The sequence below is a fragment of the Orcinus orca genome, chromosome 16, assembly GCF_937001465.1.
Source record: "Orcinus orca chromosome 16, mOrcOrc1.1, whole genome shotgun sequence".
NCBI classification, from domain to species: domain Eukaryota; kingdom Metazoa; phylum Chordata; class Mammalia; order Artiodactyla; family Delphinidae; genus Orcinus; species Orcinus orca.
Window position 1 is genome coordinate 22,799,216 of NC_064574.1, and position 19,357 is coordinate 22,818,572.

The window sequence follows — 19,357 nt, forward strand, 5'->3', positions numbered from 1 at the left end:
CTGAGCTTGGATCCGCAGGAGGGTGAGTGGTTGACTCGGAAAAATAGCCCTCCAGAGTGAAGCCACCCAGCCCAGGCCACACGGCACGTCACTGGGGCGTCACGATGCCCAGCCCTGAGCAGTTCTGGGTAAACAGGTACCACGGTGTGCGGAGGTGTGGCGGTCTACACCTCAACTTGCTGTCAGCCACCACTGGGGGAGCTCCATGTTGAAAGTAGGACCCACTGTTCAGCAGAGGTGATGGAGCTCGTGGAGGCAAAGGCTGGGGGACCCATGGGGCCTTGAGCTGCCACTTTGGACAGACATCTGCCTGGTTCGCAGGTGGGCACATGGCGGGGTGTGTGGGGCCGGGGCAAGGCCTTACCCATCCACACCTCTCCGAAGCAGCCCTGGCCCAGCTTGACCTCCAGCCGCAGCGACTCCCGGGGGATCTCCCAGGCGTCCTTGGCCAGGCCCTGAGTCTGTGGCTTGGACATGGGGCACACAGTGGTGAGGCGGTGGCACAGGCCGTCAGCGTGTTCTGAAGACAGAGGCAGGGAGGTGGAGTTCAGGCCCGGCGTCCGTGCTGGGGTCTCCGTGTCCCGCAGACTTACACACTGTATACACACAGGCTTCGGGGAGGCACAGGACACCCCCAAGGCCAGGCATCCATACCCTATGTGTACACAACCGTCCCCAACACAGGCCCACACCACCTCGTGCATCTGCTCCCTGAGTCATTCATTCATTCATTCATCAGACTTTAAGCGGGGGCTACCTAGGCAGGTGCCAGGGACCCAGTGGAAACCTGCCCTCAGGAAGTGCATAGTCCAGGACGACACCCAACTTCCCTTAATCACCTCCGAGGACCACGAGTGTGACAGAGGAGAGCTGTGCATGCAATAGCAGGTGGGCTGGGTGGCATCCTGGAAGGCTTCCCAGAGGAAGCGGCACCTGAGCTTGGATCCACAGGAGAGTGAGTGGTTGACTCAGGAAAATAGCCCTCCAGGCAGAGGGCACGCTGCCTCATGCATGTGCAAAGGCCCTGAGGGAGAAATAAGCCCCTGGGTTGGAGGAACTGAAAGGAGGCCAGGGGGCTGCTGGAGAGTGACTGGGGGAAGGAGAGCACCAGGTAAGGCAGGGAGGCCAGCCAGGTTTAGACTACCCAAGGCCTCAGAGGCCACATGGGCGTCTTTATCCTAAAATTCCAAGGTAATCCCTGGAGGGTTTTGATCTGGGGGAACGGGGTTCAGAATGAAACCTACAGTGGTGGCCAAGGGGACAGAGTGGGATGGCAGATCCTAGAGGGATTCGGGAGGCCTAGCCAACAGAGGAGGAGTAGCGTGCGCTCTCAGGAAAGGCCACGCCTGCACGCGCAGGCCACGGCCACGTGCCACAGGCCCACAGACACCCACAGAGAGCTGTCCACGTGGGAGCACCCAGGCCATGACACCTCAGTCCAGCCGGGCAGCCCTGAACATCCAGACGGATCGGCCACACTCCCGCACACTCGGTCTGGCTCGCGTATCACGCTCACAACCTGCGCACGTGAGCTCCCCGCCTGCGTGCTCTCTCTCCCGCTCTCTGCTACAATCCAATCGCTCTCTGCTACAATCCAATCAATAGAGCCGCCCCCTCCTTGTCTCCCGGTAACCAGTTCTAACTGGTCCTAAGGCTGCAGGGGCAAATGACACCGGCCTATGCCCCCTCCTTCCCAGCTCACTCCTCCAGGCAGCCCCCTCCTCACCAGGCAGCTGCGGAGGAGGAGAGAGGATAGAGGGGCAGGTTGGGGTGGGGGGAGGGAAGAGGGGAAACAGGGAAGAGAGGGCACAGGGAGGAGAGAAGGAAAAAAGAGGGGGTGGGAGGAGGGAGAAAGGGGAGAGGAAGATGGGGGGAGGGGAACGGGAGCGCACACCCCCAGGGTGACAGAAGTCCTGGCCCTTCTTGGCCCCAAAGCCCCCCTCCTCAGGGTCTGCAGCTCATAGGATAGGCGGAGACCCTGGCATGCTCTCCGAGGGCCTGCGCCCAGCTGGCCGCCCGGGAGGCCTGGCCGGCACTCACTGGAGTAGTAGGCGACCAGCTGCTGCAGGCTGTTGAACTGCGTGCGGGAGGTGATGTAGAAGCCGCCGCTGTCCAGCTTGCGGATCTTGTAGTGCTTCACGTTGAGGCCCTTGGCGTTGTCGAAGTCAGACACTGAGAGGCAGTAGGCGCCTGCAGGGCAGGCCAAAGAGGAGCCGTGACCACCATGCCGGCCCACCGATGGGCCACGGCACCGAGCACACCTACCCAGCACGGGACGGAAGGGAGGCACAGGCAGAGCCAGGTCTGGTCCAGCCTGTCTCTGAGCACCCAGTTCTGGGGCGGCCACTGGGGCAGAGCTAAAGGACAAAGGGGCACCTGACCGGAGAGCCTTTCCATGAACCCTTGGCCCTAGCAAGACCTCTGAAGCCCAGGTGTGCATCCCAACTGTGTGACCTGAGCGAGTGGCTAGCCCTCTCTGGGCCTCGGTTTCCTCCGCTGCACCATGGGGCTACTTCCCGGGCTGGTGGGGAGACTCAATAAGCCTACATATAAGAGGGCCTGACACACAGTAGGTGCTCGATAAATGCTGGCAGGGAGCCTAACAGGAATGGTCCCAAGTGGCTGTGTGTCCCTGGCATAACTGCCTTCCCTCTGTGGGTCTGCCCATGGGCACACTGTCCGGGCCCTGCCCCTTCCTGAAGACTCCAGGCTCAGGCAGGAGCGATCCTGGGCAGAAGACCACATACTGGGTGTGGCCTGAAGGCTGCCAGAGCTAAGCTGGGCCAATCCCGATGGCCCCTCCCTGTTTCCCTTGAGCCTGCAAGAGCTCTGGGCTGGAAAAGTTTCCTTCTGCCCAACAGGCCTGGCTAAGCCTGAGCCTGAGATGCCTGGGGTGGCATCAGGGAACAAGGCTGAGCCCCAGGGGTAGGGGAGGAGGCTCCAGGGGCCAGAGAAAGCCTTTCTCGGGAAGCAGCACACAGGCCTCATGCTAGAAGCCCAGTCCGCACAGCCCACAAAACCTCTGGACAATCCTCAGGTGGGGGTTACAATCTCCAGTGTAAAGAAGGGAAAATGAGGCCCAGAGAGGGAAAGCAGCTAGCCTCAGGTCACCCAGCAAGTCAGGCACAGAGCTGGGACTTGAACCCATACCTGGGTCTCTAAAGCCTGCATTGGACAGCCATGACTTTCTACAGATGGCCAGGCCGTGTGCGTATAGAAGCCACAGGCCTGAGTCTAAGGCCGAGCCCTGACCACATGTGCACACACACAGGCATGCCTGTGTCCAGTGGCTGTATGATCACACAGGTCCACACTCCCTAGGCCCTTGGGCACAAGGACAAACCCGTAACAATTCACTCCCACACAGCAACCCACAGACAACTCCACCCCCATGTGTGCACACACATGCCTGGACCCACACACGGCATGCACAGCCACATGACCTCTCAGAAATGCACACACATGACACAGATGCTCTGCCTTCCCATCTCCCACTGAGCCCCAGGCCCACAGGAAGCGGGAGCTTCGTAGCTATGGTGATGGAGAGTCTGCAACCCACGTGCGGAGGGGCTGGAGAGAAAGGGGTGATCATTCTCTGGTGGGGAGGAAGAACAGGAGAGGAAGAGAGGCCAGGACTGTTGGGGGAAGGGCAAAGCCAGGTCCCAGCACCCAGTCCAGCCCCTGAGGCCCCTAGAGAAGGGGAAGGAGAGGGGCCCATTGCATCAACACCCTCCCTGGGAATAGCCTTTTGCTCTGTGACCCTCAGACTCCCTGACAACCTGTGCCCATTCCTCACCTGAGGAACCTGAGGCCAGAGAGGCTGGCCTCTTTTGCTGCACCTGTTGCATCATCTTTTGCTGCATCTCTGGTCAACCCAGAGTGACTCAGTGTTCCTCAAATGGACCTCCCTGCCTTTGATCCTGTCTTTTTCTCTAGCTAGAGGGCTCTTCCCACCCCACTCCATATACCAAACTCCTATTCATTCCACAATACCCGGCTCAAATAACCCACAAAAGGCTCAGTTCCCACTGGTCAGCAGAAGCACTCATACCTTTCGTGGTCTCACTTTCTCGCACTAGGAAGGTCCCTCTTGGGTTCTCCGCATTGAGCAGTAACCGCTCTGACTCCCGTCTGGTGATCTTGCCAAAGTACCACCTGGGGAGGGAGGTGGAAGGATGGTGCTGGTGGTCCAGGCTTCCGCCCACCCACAGTGCCTCTTCCTGGGATGTGGCTGGGGCCCTGGGCAGCCAGACCTCCCACTCTAGCCCAGGAGAGAAGCTCTGAACTGGCAGCGATGGTAAGCAAGCAGGAGGCCAGAGTCGATACTCACTCCTCGGCCTGGATGGAGTCGGAGGGCGCGACGTAGTTGCTGGGGATATAGCCCGTCTGTCCTGTGCTGAGTGAGTGGGCCAGCCACCAGTCTCCCTCTCTGAGCAGGGGGAGAGGGAGGGAGCAAAGGAGAAGGGAACCATCAGCAATGGAGCCCGATGCCTGCAACCTTTATAGGTGCTGTGCTGGGGGCTCTTGAGGCTGAGTGAGGTGCAGGGAACAGTGAGATCAGGCCTCTCACAGCTGCCAGGCCGAGGCGGCCTGGGACTCTTCCCCTCCCTACCCCAGATGCCTCTTGGCCAAAGCTGACTCAGATGACAAGGCCCGAATTCACGGGGCAGAGTCCTGGGGCAGGAAGTGATCTGCTTTCCTTCAGATAGAACAAGCAGTCTCAAGATGCCAAGAGCCGCCTTGGGATTGAGGGAGGGAGTTCCCTGTCTTTGGGGAGCAAGCAAGTTGTAACAGGAGAAGATTCCTCCTGAGATGGATGTCAAATCAGACCTTCAAAGCCTCCCCAAGTCCTGAGATTTGGAAGCCCAAGCCTGGGAGCTGGTAAGACCTGAGTGGAGGCAAGGGGTGGCTCTTTGGGGGCTTGGTGACAATCCAGGCGCCAACCCTGCAAACTGGAGCAATGCTTGCCTTTGTCACAGATCATGGGTCACACCCACAGGGCTCCTTGACTGAAAACTACAGGCCTCCTCCTGCAGCCTACCCATCTATGGGGGAAACTGAGGCCAGAGGGGGCTGGGACTTGCCCAAAGTCACACAGCGAGTCATGTCAGAGGGAGCTGAGGTGGCAGAGCCCCAGTACCCAGGGCCCTCTACACTAACTGCCCCATGAGGAGGAGGTGATGAGGACAGGGTGATGGGCGGGAAGAGCCCCCGGCAGGGCGGGGCCCCTGGGTCTGGGTGGGAGTGGGGAGGGGGCAGAAGTACCTTTGCAGCCATCTGAATGTGAACCAGGTCTGGCTGGAGCGGGGGTCCAGAGACACAGAGGAGGGAGGAGAAAGCGAGAGCCCAACAGGAAAGAAGAGGCAGAAATGGGGGTGGTGAGAGAGAGAGAGGCAGAAAGAGCGAGGGAGAGAGCTGAGCGCCAGGCGGTGCTGGGGACAGGGGAGGGGGGACAAGGCGGGGCAGCCACTAAGGCCTCGCATCCAAAGCAATCCAAGGGGACAGGGAGAGGGTCTATGGGGAGGGAGGAGAGGCCAATGGGAAGGGCTGCCTGGGAAATAGGGTCCAGCCCCCTCCCATTCCCACTGTGCAGATGGGAAGACTGAGGCTAGAGAAGCAAAGGCCTCTGCTCAAGGTCACGTCACGCAGCCAGGCCCAGGTTCCTAACTCCCAGATGAGAAGGAAGCCTTCCCTACAGGGTGCAGCAGGGCTTGATACCGTGCTGAGCTTCTCAATCCAAGGCTGCCTTTGACCTCATCACAACCCTGAGAAGACACACAGCAAGCAGGATGTGCTCCCCCACTCCCTATCACCGGGACACAAAGAGAGAAAGGCCCTTGCCCACAGCCACAGTCTGGACTTGAACCTGGATCCCTGGCTCCTGGTTTTTCTGAGCTGCCTCTGACCCATATTCTTCAGCCCATTTTGAAGATGGAGAAGTTGAGGCCGGGAGAGAGTGGGGCTGGGGGAGCTATCTGAGAACAGGTGAGTACAGGTGAGCATCCGAGAGCCAGGGGCCCAGCCAGGGGGGCCGAGGCTCAACCAGAGAGTGTGGGTCCCTTCCGGATGGAGTGAGGTGAAGAGAGAGAGGTTGGGGCTGTGCGGTCTGACTTGGCTGGGAGATCACCGCACGCATGCTCAGGCGGGGGCACAAGCTCACATGGGGGTCTCTGCGGGAGAGGGAGGGCCCTGGAGTAAGAGGGCGAGGCCCGCCTCAAGGAAAGAGCCTAAAGATGCCCAGGCCCTCCATCTACCTCTCTGTGTGCCCCCACATAGGGTGGGGGATCCACACTTGTCTGTCCCATTTGACCCTCAAGGCCAACCTGCTAAGAAGGAAGGCAGGCCTCAGCCCCCCAGATGCTGAAACTATGGCTCAGAGATGTCTAGGGACCAGCCCAAGGACACACAGCACCCAGGCTGGAGTAACCCAGCACTTTCTTTGTAGAGTTGGGGAAACTGAGGCACAGAGTGGGGCAGAGACTTCCCAAGGCTACACAGCAAGGACTCAAATCACAGGGAAGAGCTGAGATCTTCCAGTCCCAAGTCTTCATTTCACCAAGGGGGAAAATAAGGCATAGAGAAGGGCGGTGATTTGCCCAGAGCCACACAGCGAATCAACAGCAGAGCAAGGGTGAGAACCAGGGCCCCTGTGTGCCCACAGCCAGACACAGCAGGCCTCCTGGACCCCTGCACCCTCCCCAGGCCTCTCAGAGGCTCAGAGAAACCAGGGGAAGATGGAGGAGGAGGCAGCAGGACTGGGCCGAGGTCTAGGTCAGAGACTACAAAATGAGGCAGATTGACAAAGCCAGAGTGTGCAAGCTGGCTGGCCTCTGGGAAGCCCCCAGCCACCCACTCACAGGGGAAGGCCGGCAGGAGCTTGTGCCCAGGGGCCAACCAAGCAGGGCCCCAGAAGCAAGGGTGAGGGTTCAGCTCTGCTGACACTACCCAGACTTCTGCCAGCAGAGCCTCCACCTGCCTGACATCAGCCCATGTGTGAGTTTGGGCTCACAGTCCAGTTTGGGGGTTTTATTTCACAAGGGCAGGGATGGAGGTGCGCTGCAATCTCACTAAGGATCCAAGATCCACCTTCAGCCTGGCCCCAGCTTGAGAGGTACATCAGAGCCTGAGCGCCAGAATCAGGGCGTCCTGGCGCCAGCCCAGCTCACCACTTGCAGGCTGTGTTACCTTGGCCCTGCAGGACCTTGGTCCTCATCTGCAGGAAGGGGATACTCATGCCTCCCTCTGAGGATGTAAAATGCCGGCACAGGGCCTGGCACGTAGTAGGTGCTCAGCATGCATGAGCGGTTAGTATCTTGATTTGGCTAAAAAAAGAAAAGCAATTAAATCTGCAACTCTGTGGTACTCCTCCCCACTCTCCAAAATGTTTTTAAAAACCAAAGCAGCTCAGTTCCAGTCTCCGATAAGGATTTGCTGTGTGACCTTGGGCAAGTACCCTATCCTCTCTGGGTCTTAGTTTCCTCATCTGTAAAAAGGAGATAATATTCACAAAATCTCCCGTGCAGGCAAAGTGTGTAAATCAGTCAGCTTCAAGCCAGGCTTTGGGTAAGCTGATTACTGTGATTATCATCTGAGCCTCAGTTTGCCCACCTGTGAAATGGAGAGATCAAGCCCCATCTTCCCATGCCAACGGTCTGGGAGGCTCAAACCTGCCTCAGGTGGCTGTGAGCTGTCTCAGCCAAGGACCAGGGACTGCCCTCACGATGAGGGGCCCCATAGCTTCCCAGATCAGTCCAGTCTGGTGGGGATACCGATCTGCGCCCGGCTCAGAAGTAACAGCGGTGTAAACCTAACAGGTTGAGCAGATGTACTGCATCTGGCGCCTTCCCTAGGGCCTGGTTCCTATCAGATAGGCAGGAAGAGGGAAGGAAGGGAATCACACATTCCCTGCCTGACCCCTCACCTTCCCACATGTGGCAAGAGGAGAAAGCACTGGACCAGGAGTTCCCAAGCAACAATTTTTCATCCCAACTGCTGTCACTAGCTGTGTGACTTCATGCTACTGACCTCACCTCTCTGAGCCTCAGGATCCTCTTTTTGGAGCCTAATCCTTGTGGGTAACTCAGGCTGGCGTGTGCATTGGGAGTGTGGCCGCTTTGGAACCTGGGACATTATGCCAGGTGGGTCCTTCTGTTTAACTCATTTGGGCTGTTGGGACTGGCCAGAGGAGCCGTTTGGGGATTACAGGCAAGCCAGGGCAGCTGGGTACGGCCCAGGCACTCAAGTTTCCGAGCCCTGAGGCCTGGACCCATGGTTGGTGGGGAGAGAGCAGGGTGAGGCCAAGGCAAGTCGTGTGAGGAGGGCCGGAAGGGGTCCCTCACCCCATGGTGGGAAGTAGAACTGGAGTGCCCAGGGCAAGGGGACAGAAGCCAGTGCCTGCTGGAGCACTGCCCCAGAGAAGCTGCTGGAATCATCTGGGTGGGAGGAAAGGGCAATTTAGGAAGCATCCCAGAGTCAGACCCAGAGGGGCTCTGACTCCTGAAGACTTAGACACCGGGGCAGGGGCTCAGGCCAGTCACACCTCAGACCCCAGTGGCTTCCTCGGACCCAAGACCACACAGCACCCAGGGTTCTAGGAGCAGAACCGTTTGGCATGGAGATCCAGGGAGTGCGGGCTCCAGGCTGCTACTGTGAGGACCCCAACCCAGCCAGCCCTGGCCAAACCCCAACAGACAGGCTCAGCCTTAAGCTCTCCCTCCCCGACTCCCAGCCCAGTCACAGGTTAGACTCAGAAAGTCCCTCATTCCTGCAGGGAGAGGGGTTGGAGCAGGGGGTTCACAATAATAGACCTTAAGCAACAACAGTGGAAGGACATGCAGGGTGGTCCTTGGGTGAGGTATGAGACATGAGCACCTCAAATGTGGGTGGCCCGTCTTCCACTATGCTTCTCCCCACCATCCCATTGTCCCTCTTCTTCCTCTAATGCCAGCCCCCAACTCTCCCAGAGGAACAGCTGAGCTTTGTGATGTGAGGAAGGGCTCCCCATCCACTCCCACCCTCCCCCACCCTCCAATCGGGGTGCCTCACTGCCACCCAAGGGCTTCCCACGGATGGGACTCCATCACTTCCTGGCAGCCCCCAGCCCATCATGGAAGGCAGGAAGAAGGAAGGCAAGGGGCTGGACAAAGGAAGACGTGAGGGCTGCCCTTTGACTCTGAGTGAAAGAGGCAGAATCAAAGTCTTGAGAGCTTTGCTCAAGCTGTGACCCCCTGAGACACTCTTCCCAGTGTTGCTGGTTGAGATCCTCCAGTACTTCAAAGCCTCTAACCTGAGGCATCCTCCCCAGCTCGGGCCCTTCCCTCCTCCCGGCTCCTCGGCACCTCCACAGAGCTCCTCTTCCAAGGGCTCGGGGTCATGCCTACCCCTCCCAGCTCTGCCACTACTAGCTGTGTGACCTTGAGCAAGTCACTTCACCTCTCTGGGCCTCAGTTTCCTCATCTGTAAAATGGAGCAAGTAAGCATTTCCACTTTCCAGGGCTGTGGCGCTGTATAAATAAAACAACGCAACTGCTCCGCACGAGAACAGGCCCACGCTCGAGGCACGAGAGACGGTGGCTATTTTATGACTGTTCACTCATCTCGTGCAAAATCACCACCCGGGCACCCACGGTGTGCTGAGCAACAGGTGATGGGGGACCCAGAAATGTGGCAGGCCCAAGAGCAGCCCTCAAGGAGTTCCCAGTTTAAGGAGAGGGAGTTACAAACAGCCGGAACCATAAGAGAACTGGAGCAGCATTGGAACTCAGACAGAAGCGGGTGGGGGGAGCTGGGAAAGCCCCCTCCCTCCGGGACAGCAGCTTAAGGAAGGGAGAGAGCTGCTGCCCAAGTTCCAATCCTGGCTTTGCTACTTGGTAGCTGTGTGACCTTGGACAAAGGCCTTCACATCTCTGAGCCTCAGTTTCCTCATTTGCAAAATGGAGATGGCCCCTCCCCCATCACTACAGCCCTGGTGGGAGGGCAGCAGAGCAAATACAAGGACATGGGTAAAAATGCCTGCTACCTCTTTTCCCCTTTGCCTCACAAAGGGGGCAGTTCTGAACTGGATCTTGAGGGATGAATAGGAGTTTGCCAGACAGAGATGGGAGAAAGGGTGCTTTAGGCAGCGAGAACGACATGCACAAAGGGCAGGGAGGCATGAAGAAGCAAGAAATGCTTGGAGACGGTGGAGACGTCCAACCCCCTTAGCCAGGCCTTCGAGGATGCTCATGGATCGATTCTACTCTACCCTCTAGAAGCTTCTCGCCCTTCTGCAGCCCTGAAGGCCACCAGCCCCCTCCAGCGCTGCACCCTCCCACGAGCTGCCTTTCTGCGAGGGGAACCGCCTTCTTCCACTCCCCCCATCCCCTCGACTTCACTGTGCTTCCTGCAGGGTCCTGCTTGAAACTCCCAGGCCCTGTGGTCGCCATCAGAGGGGGGGCACACAGCAGGGGCCCTAAGGCCTGAGCTGACCCCGGCCCCGCCCTCTGCCTGCCACTTGGCCTGGACTGGGGCTGCATCCTGGCCACACTCTGGCTCCAGGAGGGCATGGCCTTCTCCACCCAGACCTCACTGGGCCCAGCACTGGACCCTGCATGCAGCTGGCACTCAGTGTGGGCTGAACAGGGAGGGGATGGGTTAGCATGAGGTGGACGGGGAGTGACGGGGTGATGGGAGGACCCTCCCCATTCGCAGCCTGGGATTAAGGTAGGGATCTGGTCAAACTATTGGGGGTGAGGACAGAAGCTGGGGAAGCGCAACCAAGGGAGCCAGAGACCACATGAAGCACATGCCGGCGGCAGCCCCCCCCACCAGTGAAGCGCCCCTACCCAGCCCGCCGCCCACGGAGTGTGTACACACCTGACATCCACCTTCCTCCTAGGGCCAGCGAGAGAGAAGCAGAGAGGGAGAAGCTGAGAGAGAGCTGGAGGGAGGAAGCACGGGCCAGGAATGTGGAGGGGGTTCCCCGAGGCTGTTGGGGGGATGGGAGGTGGCGGAGAGGGGACGCAGGCCCTCTGAAGGCAGGAATGCAGCAGGCGTGGAGCTGTAGCCCACCCTCTGTCGGCAGCTCTGCCCTCTGCAGGCAGCTCCGCCCCCAGTGTGATCACCCCAGCTGTGACCACCCCAGGGCGCATGACCCAAAGCCTGCACCCCCCCCACCCGCCATGACAGGCGTTGCACCCCACCTCACTGCACTCTAGGCAAGGAAAGGAGGGGAGTGGGGAGGAGGGGAAGGACGCCACCCCATGGCCAGAGCCTCACCCACCCCTCGCCAGTTCACTATCCCTGCTCACAGGGGCCCCCAAGCCTGGCAGGGGCCCCCATCCCCCCCATACGCCAACTTGGCCCTAGGATGCCCCACCCCAAGGCTGGAGTCCCTGGAGGTGAAGCAGAGATGCCCACCAGGGTGCCCCGCCCTCCACACCCTATCGCACCATCTCACCCCCTTGCCCTATCCTGACTCCTCTCACACTGGGTCCCCAGGATGGGTCCCCCAACCCTCCCAATGAGGGCCCTCCCTCTACAGCTGCAGACTCTGGCTTTACTGGTTGCCCAGGCTCTCCAGCCTCTCTGTGGGCACAGCCTCCAGCTCCACAGGCCCTGCTTTTTGTAGTCCTGGGTCCCCGGCCCAGTCCTGCGCTGATCACACGCCCCTGTGTGGGTTCTGGGATCTGGAGTGCTGTGCCCTGCTGTCCAGTTACGGACCCAGATCACTGTCCCTGGAGCCGTCCCAGACCCCCGACCACCGGCGCCTGCCTCATCACCCCCAGAGGCCCCAGGAGAGTTCCCTGCACCTCAGCTGCCTGGACACCCAGCTCTGCCTGCTGCCCATGAAGCTGGCCCTGGGACGCTCAGAAGTGGCTCTATCCCAAGACCAGGCCCAGGGTGGGGGTCCTGAGGGGCAGTGGGGTAGGGAGGCACTCACGTGTTGTTGACAATTTGGAGCCGCTCCCCTTTCTTGAAAGACAGGTCAGTCTCTGTCCGCGACTCATAGTCATAGAGGGCCACAAAGGTGGTCACTCCACCTGCACGGAAGGTGGGGCATGTCAGAACGGCCAGAGCCATGGCTGGGGGGAGAGGTGGACGAGAGAGCCCTGCACCCTGGGCGGGGGTGGGGTTGGTCTCCCACCGCCAGCCCAGAGGCCTGGTCCCACTCACTGGGGGTGGGCCTCTACGCATGTCCCCCTGTGCCTGTGTGTCCCGCAGGCTTGTGAGGGCGTGTAGGAAGCACGTGCGTCTCTCCACCTCTGAGTGCGCCCACTGGGCTTGAGGGGATGCTGGGTGTTGGCTTCTCTGTTTGCTATCTGTCTTCCCCACAGCCCCAGAAGTCCCCAATAACAGACATCTTTGTTTTGTTCCTCGAGCCTGGTGTATAGTACGTGCTCAAGAAACAACCATTAGATGAATGAAGCAGTGAATGAAGGAAACTGCGCCTGGGGACGTGGCTCTGTTCTGGGGAGGTATGACTCTGGATGCTTCTGCGTGTCAGGGAAGATCTTGGCTGCAGGTAACTGTCCCCTCCGAAGCCTTCTCTGTCCCCCCGTGTGAAGTTACAACCTCCAGCCATACATCCACCAACACTACTCCCTGCCCGTTTTGCTCTTTCACAGCAGTTACCACCCACTAACACCCTGCACGGTTTACACACCTTGCCCTTTGCTTCTCTCCCCCACAGGGGTTTTGTCTGTTTTACACGTTGCTGTGACCCCAGCACCAGAAGAGACCTGGCGCACAGAAGGGGCGCCACAACTGTCTCTTGAACAAACGAATGGGTATGTTTGTGGGTCTGTCTCACTTGGGTGTGTGTCTGTGCCTGTGTGTTCTCACTGCACATACGTGCATCTGTGCATGTGTGAGTCTGTGGGTCTCTGGGATGGCATTTCTAGCTGGGCACGTGTGTGCTTTTGAAGGGCTTCTGACCACATGTGTCTGTCTCCATCTGGGAGTATGAGGTTTTTTGCATATGTGTGTTTGTATCTGTGTACATTTGCCTTGGGTGTGTGTCTGTGCCTGGAGGGTGCACATCCATGTGTCCCTGAGTGTGTCTCTATGTGCATGGTGTGTCTGTTTACGAAAGCGTCTCTAGCTCAGCACGTGTAAATGTCCTGTATGGGTGTCCTGAATGAGTTGCTGACTGTGTGTGAGTGTGTGTATGTGGGGGGGGGGCTCTGTGTGAGGGTGTCCGGGTAAGAATGCACATGTTTGTGTGAGGGTCTTATGTCTGTGTGTCGCCAGGACCACATCTGCATCTGTAAGCATCCTTTGCCTGGCGCTGCTATACCCACAAAGCGCCAGCAGAGGGTGCAGGGGCGCATCTCGGCATTGGGCCTGGCCTCTGAAGACCCCAGTTCTCTTTCTCCGTTCTAACCCGCCCCGCCCCCTTGGCCACTCACCGCCTCCTGTCCTGATCCATCTCTGGGCTGACCAGAGCAAAAAGCAATGCCTCAGACCCGTCCCCGTGCTTCCGAGAAACCCCCCGGCTCTCTGGCCTGTTTCCGCCTATAGTCCTATATCTCTAGGGCCCTTTATACGCCACATCGGATTCACCCCTAAAGGCAATGGAGTGTGCACCACACTTTCCAGTTTATAAAGCCTCCAGGAAACTCCCAATGGTCCCTAAAGCCAAGTAACCCCCAGACTCCTCCCCGTCACTGAGCGAAAGAAACAGCAGCCCAGAGAGGGGGCGTTGCTCCCCCAGGGCACACAGCCCTCCTGGGGGAGGCGCCAGGGCCACCCGGCTCCCACACTCCCAGGCGCACTGACCAGCCAGGGGCCCCGCCCTCTGCGGGGAGGTGACTGTGTCGGAGGAATTGAAACCTCCGAACAGCTTGGGCTCGGCGGCTGCAGGGGCGAAGGCCGTGCTGGGGCCCCGGTGGCCATCAGCGGAGGCCGGCTTGCTGGGGGTCTGTGAGGTGGGGAAGGCACCCCCGCCGCCGCCGCCGCCGCCGCCGCCGCCGCCGCCGCCACCGCCGCCGCCGCCGCCACAGCCGCCATGGGTGTTATCAGCAGGTTCCAGGCTGCGGCGCCGCTGGCTGGCATCCTTGGGCTTGCTCTTGTTGCTGCCCATGGTCCTGCTGGAGACGAGAGAGGACCCCGGGTGAAGGGCTCTGGGAGCCGGCAGGGTTGCCTAGGCCCCTTAGCCTGCACTCCCATCCATTCTACAGATGGGGAAACTGAGGCCCAAAGAGGCCTCTTTGGGTAAGTTACCTTTCAGAACCTCAGTTTCTCCATCTGTAAAATGGGAATAGTGATGGCAACCATAAAGGGCTTCCTGGGTACAGGGCCAAGCACAGAAGAAACACATCATAATCAGAAGCCCTAACCTTCCCCACCTTCCTCTGAGTCACTGTTTCTGTCTCTCATGGGTAGGGATAGTATCTTGAGTCATGTTTATGTCCCAGGCATATAGGAGAAGGCTGAGGGTTTGTTGAGTGAATACATGACTGACTGAAATTGTCTAACACCAGGGGGAAAGGTGCTAAAAGTTGCAACTAGGGCAACTAAGGAGAGATGGCTGGGAGCTCACTCCAGGCCCAGGGCCTTTGCACATGCTGTTCCCTCTGCCTGAATGCTTTTCCCTGACCACTTGAGCAGAGTAACTCATGCCTCCTTCAGTTCTCAGCCCAAACGTTGCCTCCTTGGAGGCAGCATGTGGCAGGTGGGAGGGAGATGTTTAGGGGTGATGGATTATCTTGACTGTGCTGATGGTTTCATGAGTGCATCCACGTGTCAAAACTTATCAAACTGCACACCTTAAACATGTGCAGTTTATGGTATGTCAATTATACCTCAATAAAGCTCTTAAGGAAAAAAAAGTCACTTCCCTGGAAAGTGTTTCCCAACTTCTTTCATTGGTTTAAGTCCCCTTGCCTTTTGTGCCTCTCCTTGATAATATGTGGCCCAGTTTTGTGTGTGTGTGTGTGTGTGTGTGTGTGTGTGTGTGTGTGTGTGTGTGTGATTACATGATTATCATCATGGGCTTTTGTCTGTCTAGTTCACTGCTGTGCTCCCAGTACCCAGCACAGGGTATGGCACACAGTAGGTGCTCAATAAACAGCTGAATGAATGAGTGTGAATGTGTGACTATTCAATAGTTAAGAGAGTTCTGAGCCAGAAACCTGGGAGGGCTAGAGATCGGGAAACACAGAGAAACCCAAGTTGCAAACTCCCCAGTGACGCCCATAGCCCTGCCACCCCCCCTTTGCTCCCCATGTTGCCATCCGCAGGTCCTCATGGAGCCTAGCCAGGGTCTCCCCACACACCATGGCCGCCCCTCCCAGCTCCCTCATCTTGGCAGCCCTGATGGGTCATCACCTCACCTGGTGCAAGGCAGGGGCTATCCCAGAGGACCTGGGAAGCAGCCTGAGGTCTCAGCACGAACACCAGGTGTAGAGTCGGCGGTCTCGGACTAGAGGCCCTGCTCTACCTCTCCCCGCTGTGTGACCCTAGGCAAGTCACTTCCCCTCTCTGGGCCTCAGCGTCCTCATCTGCAAAGTAGGGATAAAACAGATTTCTCAGAACTGTTGGGAGGATATGACTAGAAAGAGAAATCATCAAGGTTCTGTCTCTTGGGTCATGATTTATCAGGCTCTGACTCTGGCAGGCCCGATACTAAGAGCTTCCCAGCCCTGAAACATCCTTCACTCCCCCAAAAGCAAGAGTGAGAGTGAGGCCGTGTATGGCATGGCATAGTCTGAAGCCAGACTCCCCAGACTCAGATCTTGGCTTTGCTCCTAATCGGCTGTGTGACCTCAGGCAAGTGACTTAACTTCCCTCTGCCCCACTTCTTCAGCTGGAAATGCCTGTGACAACTGAAGGAGGCAAGGCAGAGTGCTGGGAACACAGTAGGTCACCCGGCCACATCAGCTAGTACCGATACTGTGATTCTGGACACACTGGCGATATGAGCTCCGATTACTCTCCAGGGGATGCTGCAGGCCCTGAAATCAGTTCAGAACTTCCTCTGGGAACCCGTGAATGGGCAAAAGTCCCCTTGACTGGCTGGGGCCTCAGGCAAGACAGTTTGCCCTGAGCGCCAAGCCCAGCTCTGTGACACCCCTCCCTATGTGAACATTAGCCAGTCCCTGTAACCCTCTGGGCCTCAGGCTGCCCGCCTGCACAATGGGGGCGTGGCCTGCATGCTCCCTGGGGGCCATCCAGCTCAGAGAATGTGGGGCTGGGGAGGCCCTGGGGAGACCTGCTCAAGGGATATGCCAACAAGCCTAGGAAGGCCAATTTCTACGGCAACCCAATCCGTTGAGGTCACGATGCCCATCAGCGCTCATACAGTTGGTGTCCTGTGGGATCTACTAACCCGGTTACCCACAGCCCCAGGCTCGATGGAGGCTGAGCCCCAACCACCGCATCCCCACCCACCTGCTCCCTGGTATAGTATTCACAGCACCAGCTGTACAGCAAGCCCTCTGCCAGTCACCACAGGGAGACACAGAGATGAACTGGCCAGGTCCTGCCTCAGACGGTGCATGCTCTAACAGGGGACTTGTTTGTGGGACTTTGAGAGGAAATAATAGTTATAAAAACACATTAAAAATATTTTTTAAATTTTAATGAAGAACTTTCTAAGAGCCCAAACTTTCTTTAGAATGAACTAAATGATGAAGAGTGAGCCCCCTGTCACTGGAGGTGATCAAGGACAGGAGAAAGTATACTTGGCTAATGTGCCGTGGAGGGGGAAGGAAAGCCAGGGCTGGAAATTGAAGGCCCTTCCAGCACAAAGAGGATGCATTTGCCCACTTGGGAGGGGGCAAAGAAAAAAGCTCTTGACCCCTAAGCTCTTACACTAACCCAGAAGACCACTCCCCACTGAGACACTCAGAAAAACATAAGAGGTCCTTCAAGACCAGACTAAGGTGGCCCAGGGCCTCTGCTTGCAATGTTTGTTGGTTTGTGGGGTTTGGGTTTTTGTTTTGGGTTTTTGGGGTGGTTTTTGTCCTTGTGGTTGATCCTGATTATATAAGTACCACCTGTTTGTGGAGAGGTGGGCAGGTCGAGGTTAAGGGCCAGAGTACTGGAGCAGACTACCTGTGTGTGAATCCCAGCCCTACAAGCCCAGTGTGGGACCCTGTGCCTCAGTTTCCTTCTCTGTCAACTGAGGATAACAACAGTACCCATGTCATAGGGCTGCTGGGAGAATCCATGAGGAAGTACACGAAACATGCTTGAGATGCTGTGGCACGCTGGCAACCTGCCTCCAGTGGACAAGCCCCTGGGCATGGCGGTGCATTTCCTTCCGGCATCATATGAACATAGGACTGTATATTGGGATCCATCTAGTGCCCTTGACTCTAAGCTCCCTGCGGGAAGGACCGGGTCGGACCCATCTCCATATCCCTACTAGGTGCTCTGAAATATTTGCAGAATAGACAAAAGACTAAATGAGCACAGACATGATTTGCATCCTGCTTTGTTGCTGCAATGCCATGTTGTAGAGACCAAGTATCATTCTGCAATATTCAAACACTCCCAGAGCCTGGACCTTGTACTGGGCCCTGCTCTGAGCACTTTGCAAATATTGACTCATCAAATCCCCATGGTAATCTAGGAAGTAGATACTAATAGTGTCCCTATTTTACTGACGAGGAAGCAGAAGCACAGAAAGGTTGAGGCACCTGCCTGAGATAACACAGTGAGGGTGAGAATGAAAAAAAGTGGGGACATGAAACCACACTGGGCGGCAGGAATCAGGGGCTGCTCACAGGGTCCACCTCCTGCCCTCCGGACCTCTCTTTCACATGAACAGCAAGATGGGGTGTGAGTGGATAAGGCAGCCTAGCCCCATTCCTACAGAAAGCCCAAGATTTCAAGCTTTGACATAGCAGAGCGTGCTAGAGGAGGGACAGCACATTTAGGGTGGGATCTAGTCCCTGCAGGGCTGCCGCTGTGTTGTGTGACCTTGAGAGAGACCGCCCTTCCAGACCGTGGTCTCCTTTCTTGAGGCAGGACCCTGTCTCAGAGCCCAAACGCTAAGTCACCATGAGCTGCCCATTTGAGAAGGGACAACTCCCCACATCTTTTCCGCCACTTGCTCACTCCAAGGCAGAGATATATCCTTGGGGTCCAAGAGGAAGTGGGGGGGCTCCATACTCGGGGTGTCTGAGGCTCCCAGAGGAAGGTAGCCCCTTTCCTCTGGGGAGCTGCTGCTGACCACAGGCTCCGGACAGAAGGCCTGAGCTATCGCTACCGTGAGAGGTACTGGGATGCTCTATAGCACCTCCCCATCAGTGTCCCCAGCGCTTCGTGCTCAGCGGGTCCCAAACTAACTTGGCATCTCCCTCTATGACTTCCCCTCACCCCATGTCTCCATCTCAGGGCTGGTTCGCCCGTCCTCCCCGCCAATCTTCCTCAAATGCGTCCCTCCCCACACCCCATCTCCACTCCCTCAGGCCAGGCCCCTGTCGTCCTGACGTGGGACAGCAGTGGGGGCCCCTCCAGGGTGCCCTCGTCCAGCAACCAGAGGCATCTCTGTAACGCACACAAACAAATAGGGCCCCTGCTCAACACTGTTCACGGAAAACTGGAAAAGACCTAAGTGTTTATCAGAGGGGGACTGGACAAATAAATGCTGGTCTGTTCATCAAGTGGACAGCTGTGCAGATAAACAAACAGAACGAGAGCTCGGTGTGGCCTGGGAAGATGCTCACAACACACTATTAAGTGAAGAGGAAGATGGCAGCGTAGAACGTCCTCTGGGCCACTCGGGGCCACAGTTTCCTCATCTAGAAAATGGGGGCAATAGTGCTACCTATGTCAAAGGGTTGGTGAGAGGATTAAACAGAATGCAGACAAGGCCTGAGTGGGGTGCCTGGAACGTTGTACACATGAACTACAATTATTTCTGTAAAGAAAATTAGCATGTGAATGTGTATGTGTGTGTATGTGCAGACGTGCACACACATGTGCCGTAAGGTTTAGAGAACGTTCTGGAAGGAGTCCAAATTCTTCACAATTTTTAATCCAAAAGCTCCCCATCATCCCCCTCTGGATGAGGCCTAAACCCTTCAGCTGGGTCCACGCGGCCCTGTGGAGCTGGGGCTGTGGCCTCCTCCCGTGGGCCCCCTACCCTCTCACCTCCTGGTCTTTGCCTAGGCTATGCCCCTAGGCACAGCTACTTACAACATCCAGAAGAGTCCAGAAAAAACTGTAGTTCAGTCAGGTCATACCCGCTCCTTCCTTCCTGACTCTGAAGAAGGTCACCTCCACCTCTTCTAAGAGTGGAGGGGAGGCCAGGAGCTTAGGAGTTGAGAGTGAGGACTCCAGTCAGACCTGGGTTCAAATCCTGGCTCCACTACTTACTAGCTAAATCTTCTTGGGCAAGTCACTTCACCTCTCAGTTTCCTTATCT

General features: G+C 57.4%; 1 protein-coding gene across 8 annotated transcripts in view; it reads right to left on the reverse strand.

Moving 5' to 3' along the window:
- Positions 1-19,357, reverse strand: part of SRC (SRC proto-oncogene, non-receptor tyrosine kinase) — a 56,089-nt gene that overhangs the window by 6,890 nt on the left and 29,842 nt on the right. For 4 of the 8 annotated variants that reach the window (XM_033433695.2, XM_033433696.2, XM_049699339.1 and 1 more), the window contains exons 3-11: positions 15,315-15,482; positions 13,759-14,069; positions 11,921-12,020; positions 10,855-10,872; positions 5,266-5,298; positions 4,331-4,429; positions 4,052-4,155; positions 2,041-2,190; positions 365-520 (exon numbers count right to left, since the gene is read on the reverse strand). In XM_033433695.2, the coding sequence (XP_033289586.1) occupies positions 365-520; positions 2,041-2,190; positions 4,052-4,155; positions 4,331-4,429; positions 5,266-5,298; positions 10,855-10,872; positions 11,921-12,020; positions 13,759-14,062 (964 nt within the window). In that variant the 5' untranslated portion in view covers positions 14,063-14,069; positions 15,315-15,482. Of the gene's footprint in view, positions 1-364; positions 521-2,040; positions 2,191-4,051; positions 4,156-4,330; positions 4,430-5,265; positions 5,299-7,185; positions 10,807-10,854; positions 10,873-11,920; positions 12,021-13,758; positions 14,070-15,314; positions 15,483-19,357 lie in introns of those variants that run through there. The other 4 variants (XM_033433697.2, XM_033433698.2, XM_004272826.4 and 1 more) reach the window with 4 other exon arrangements.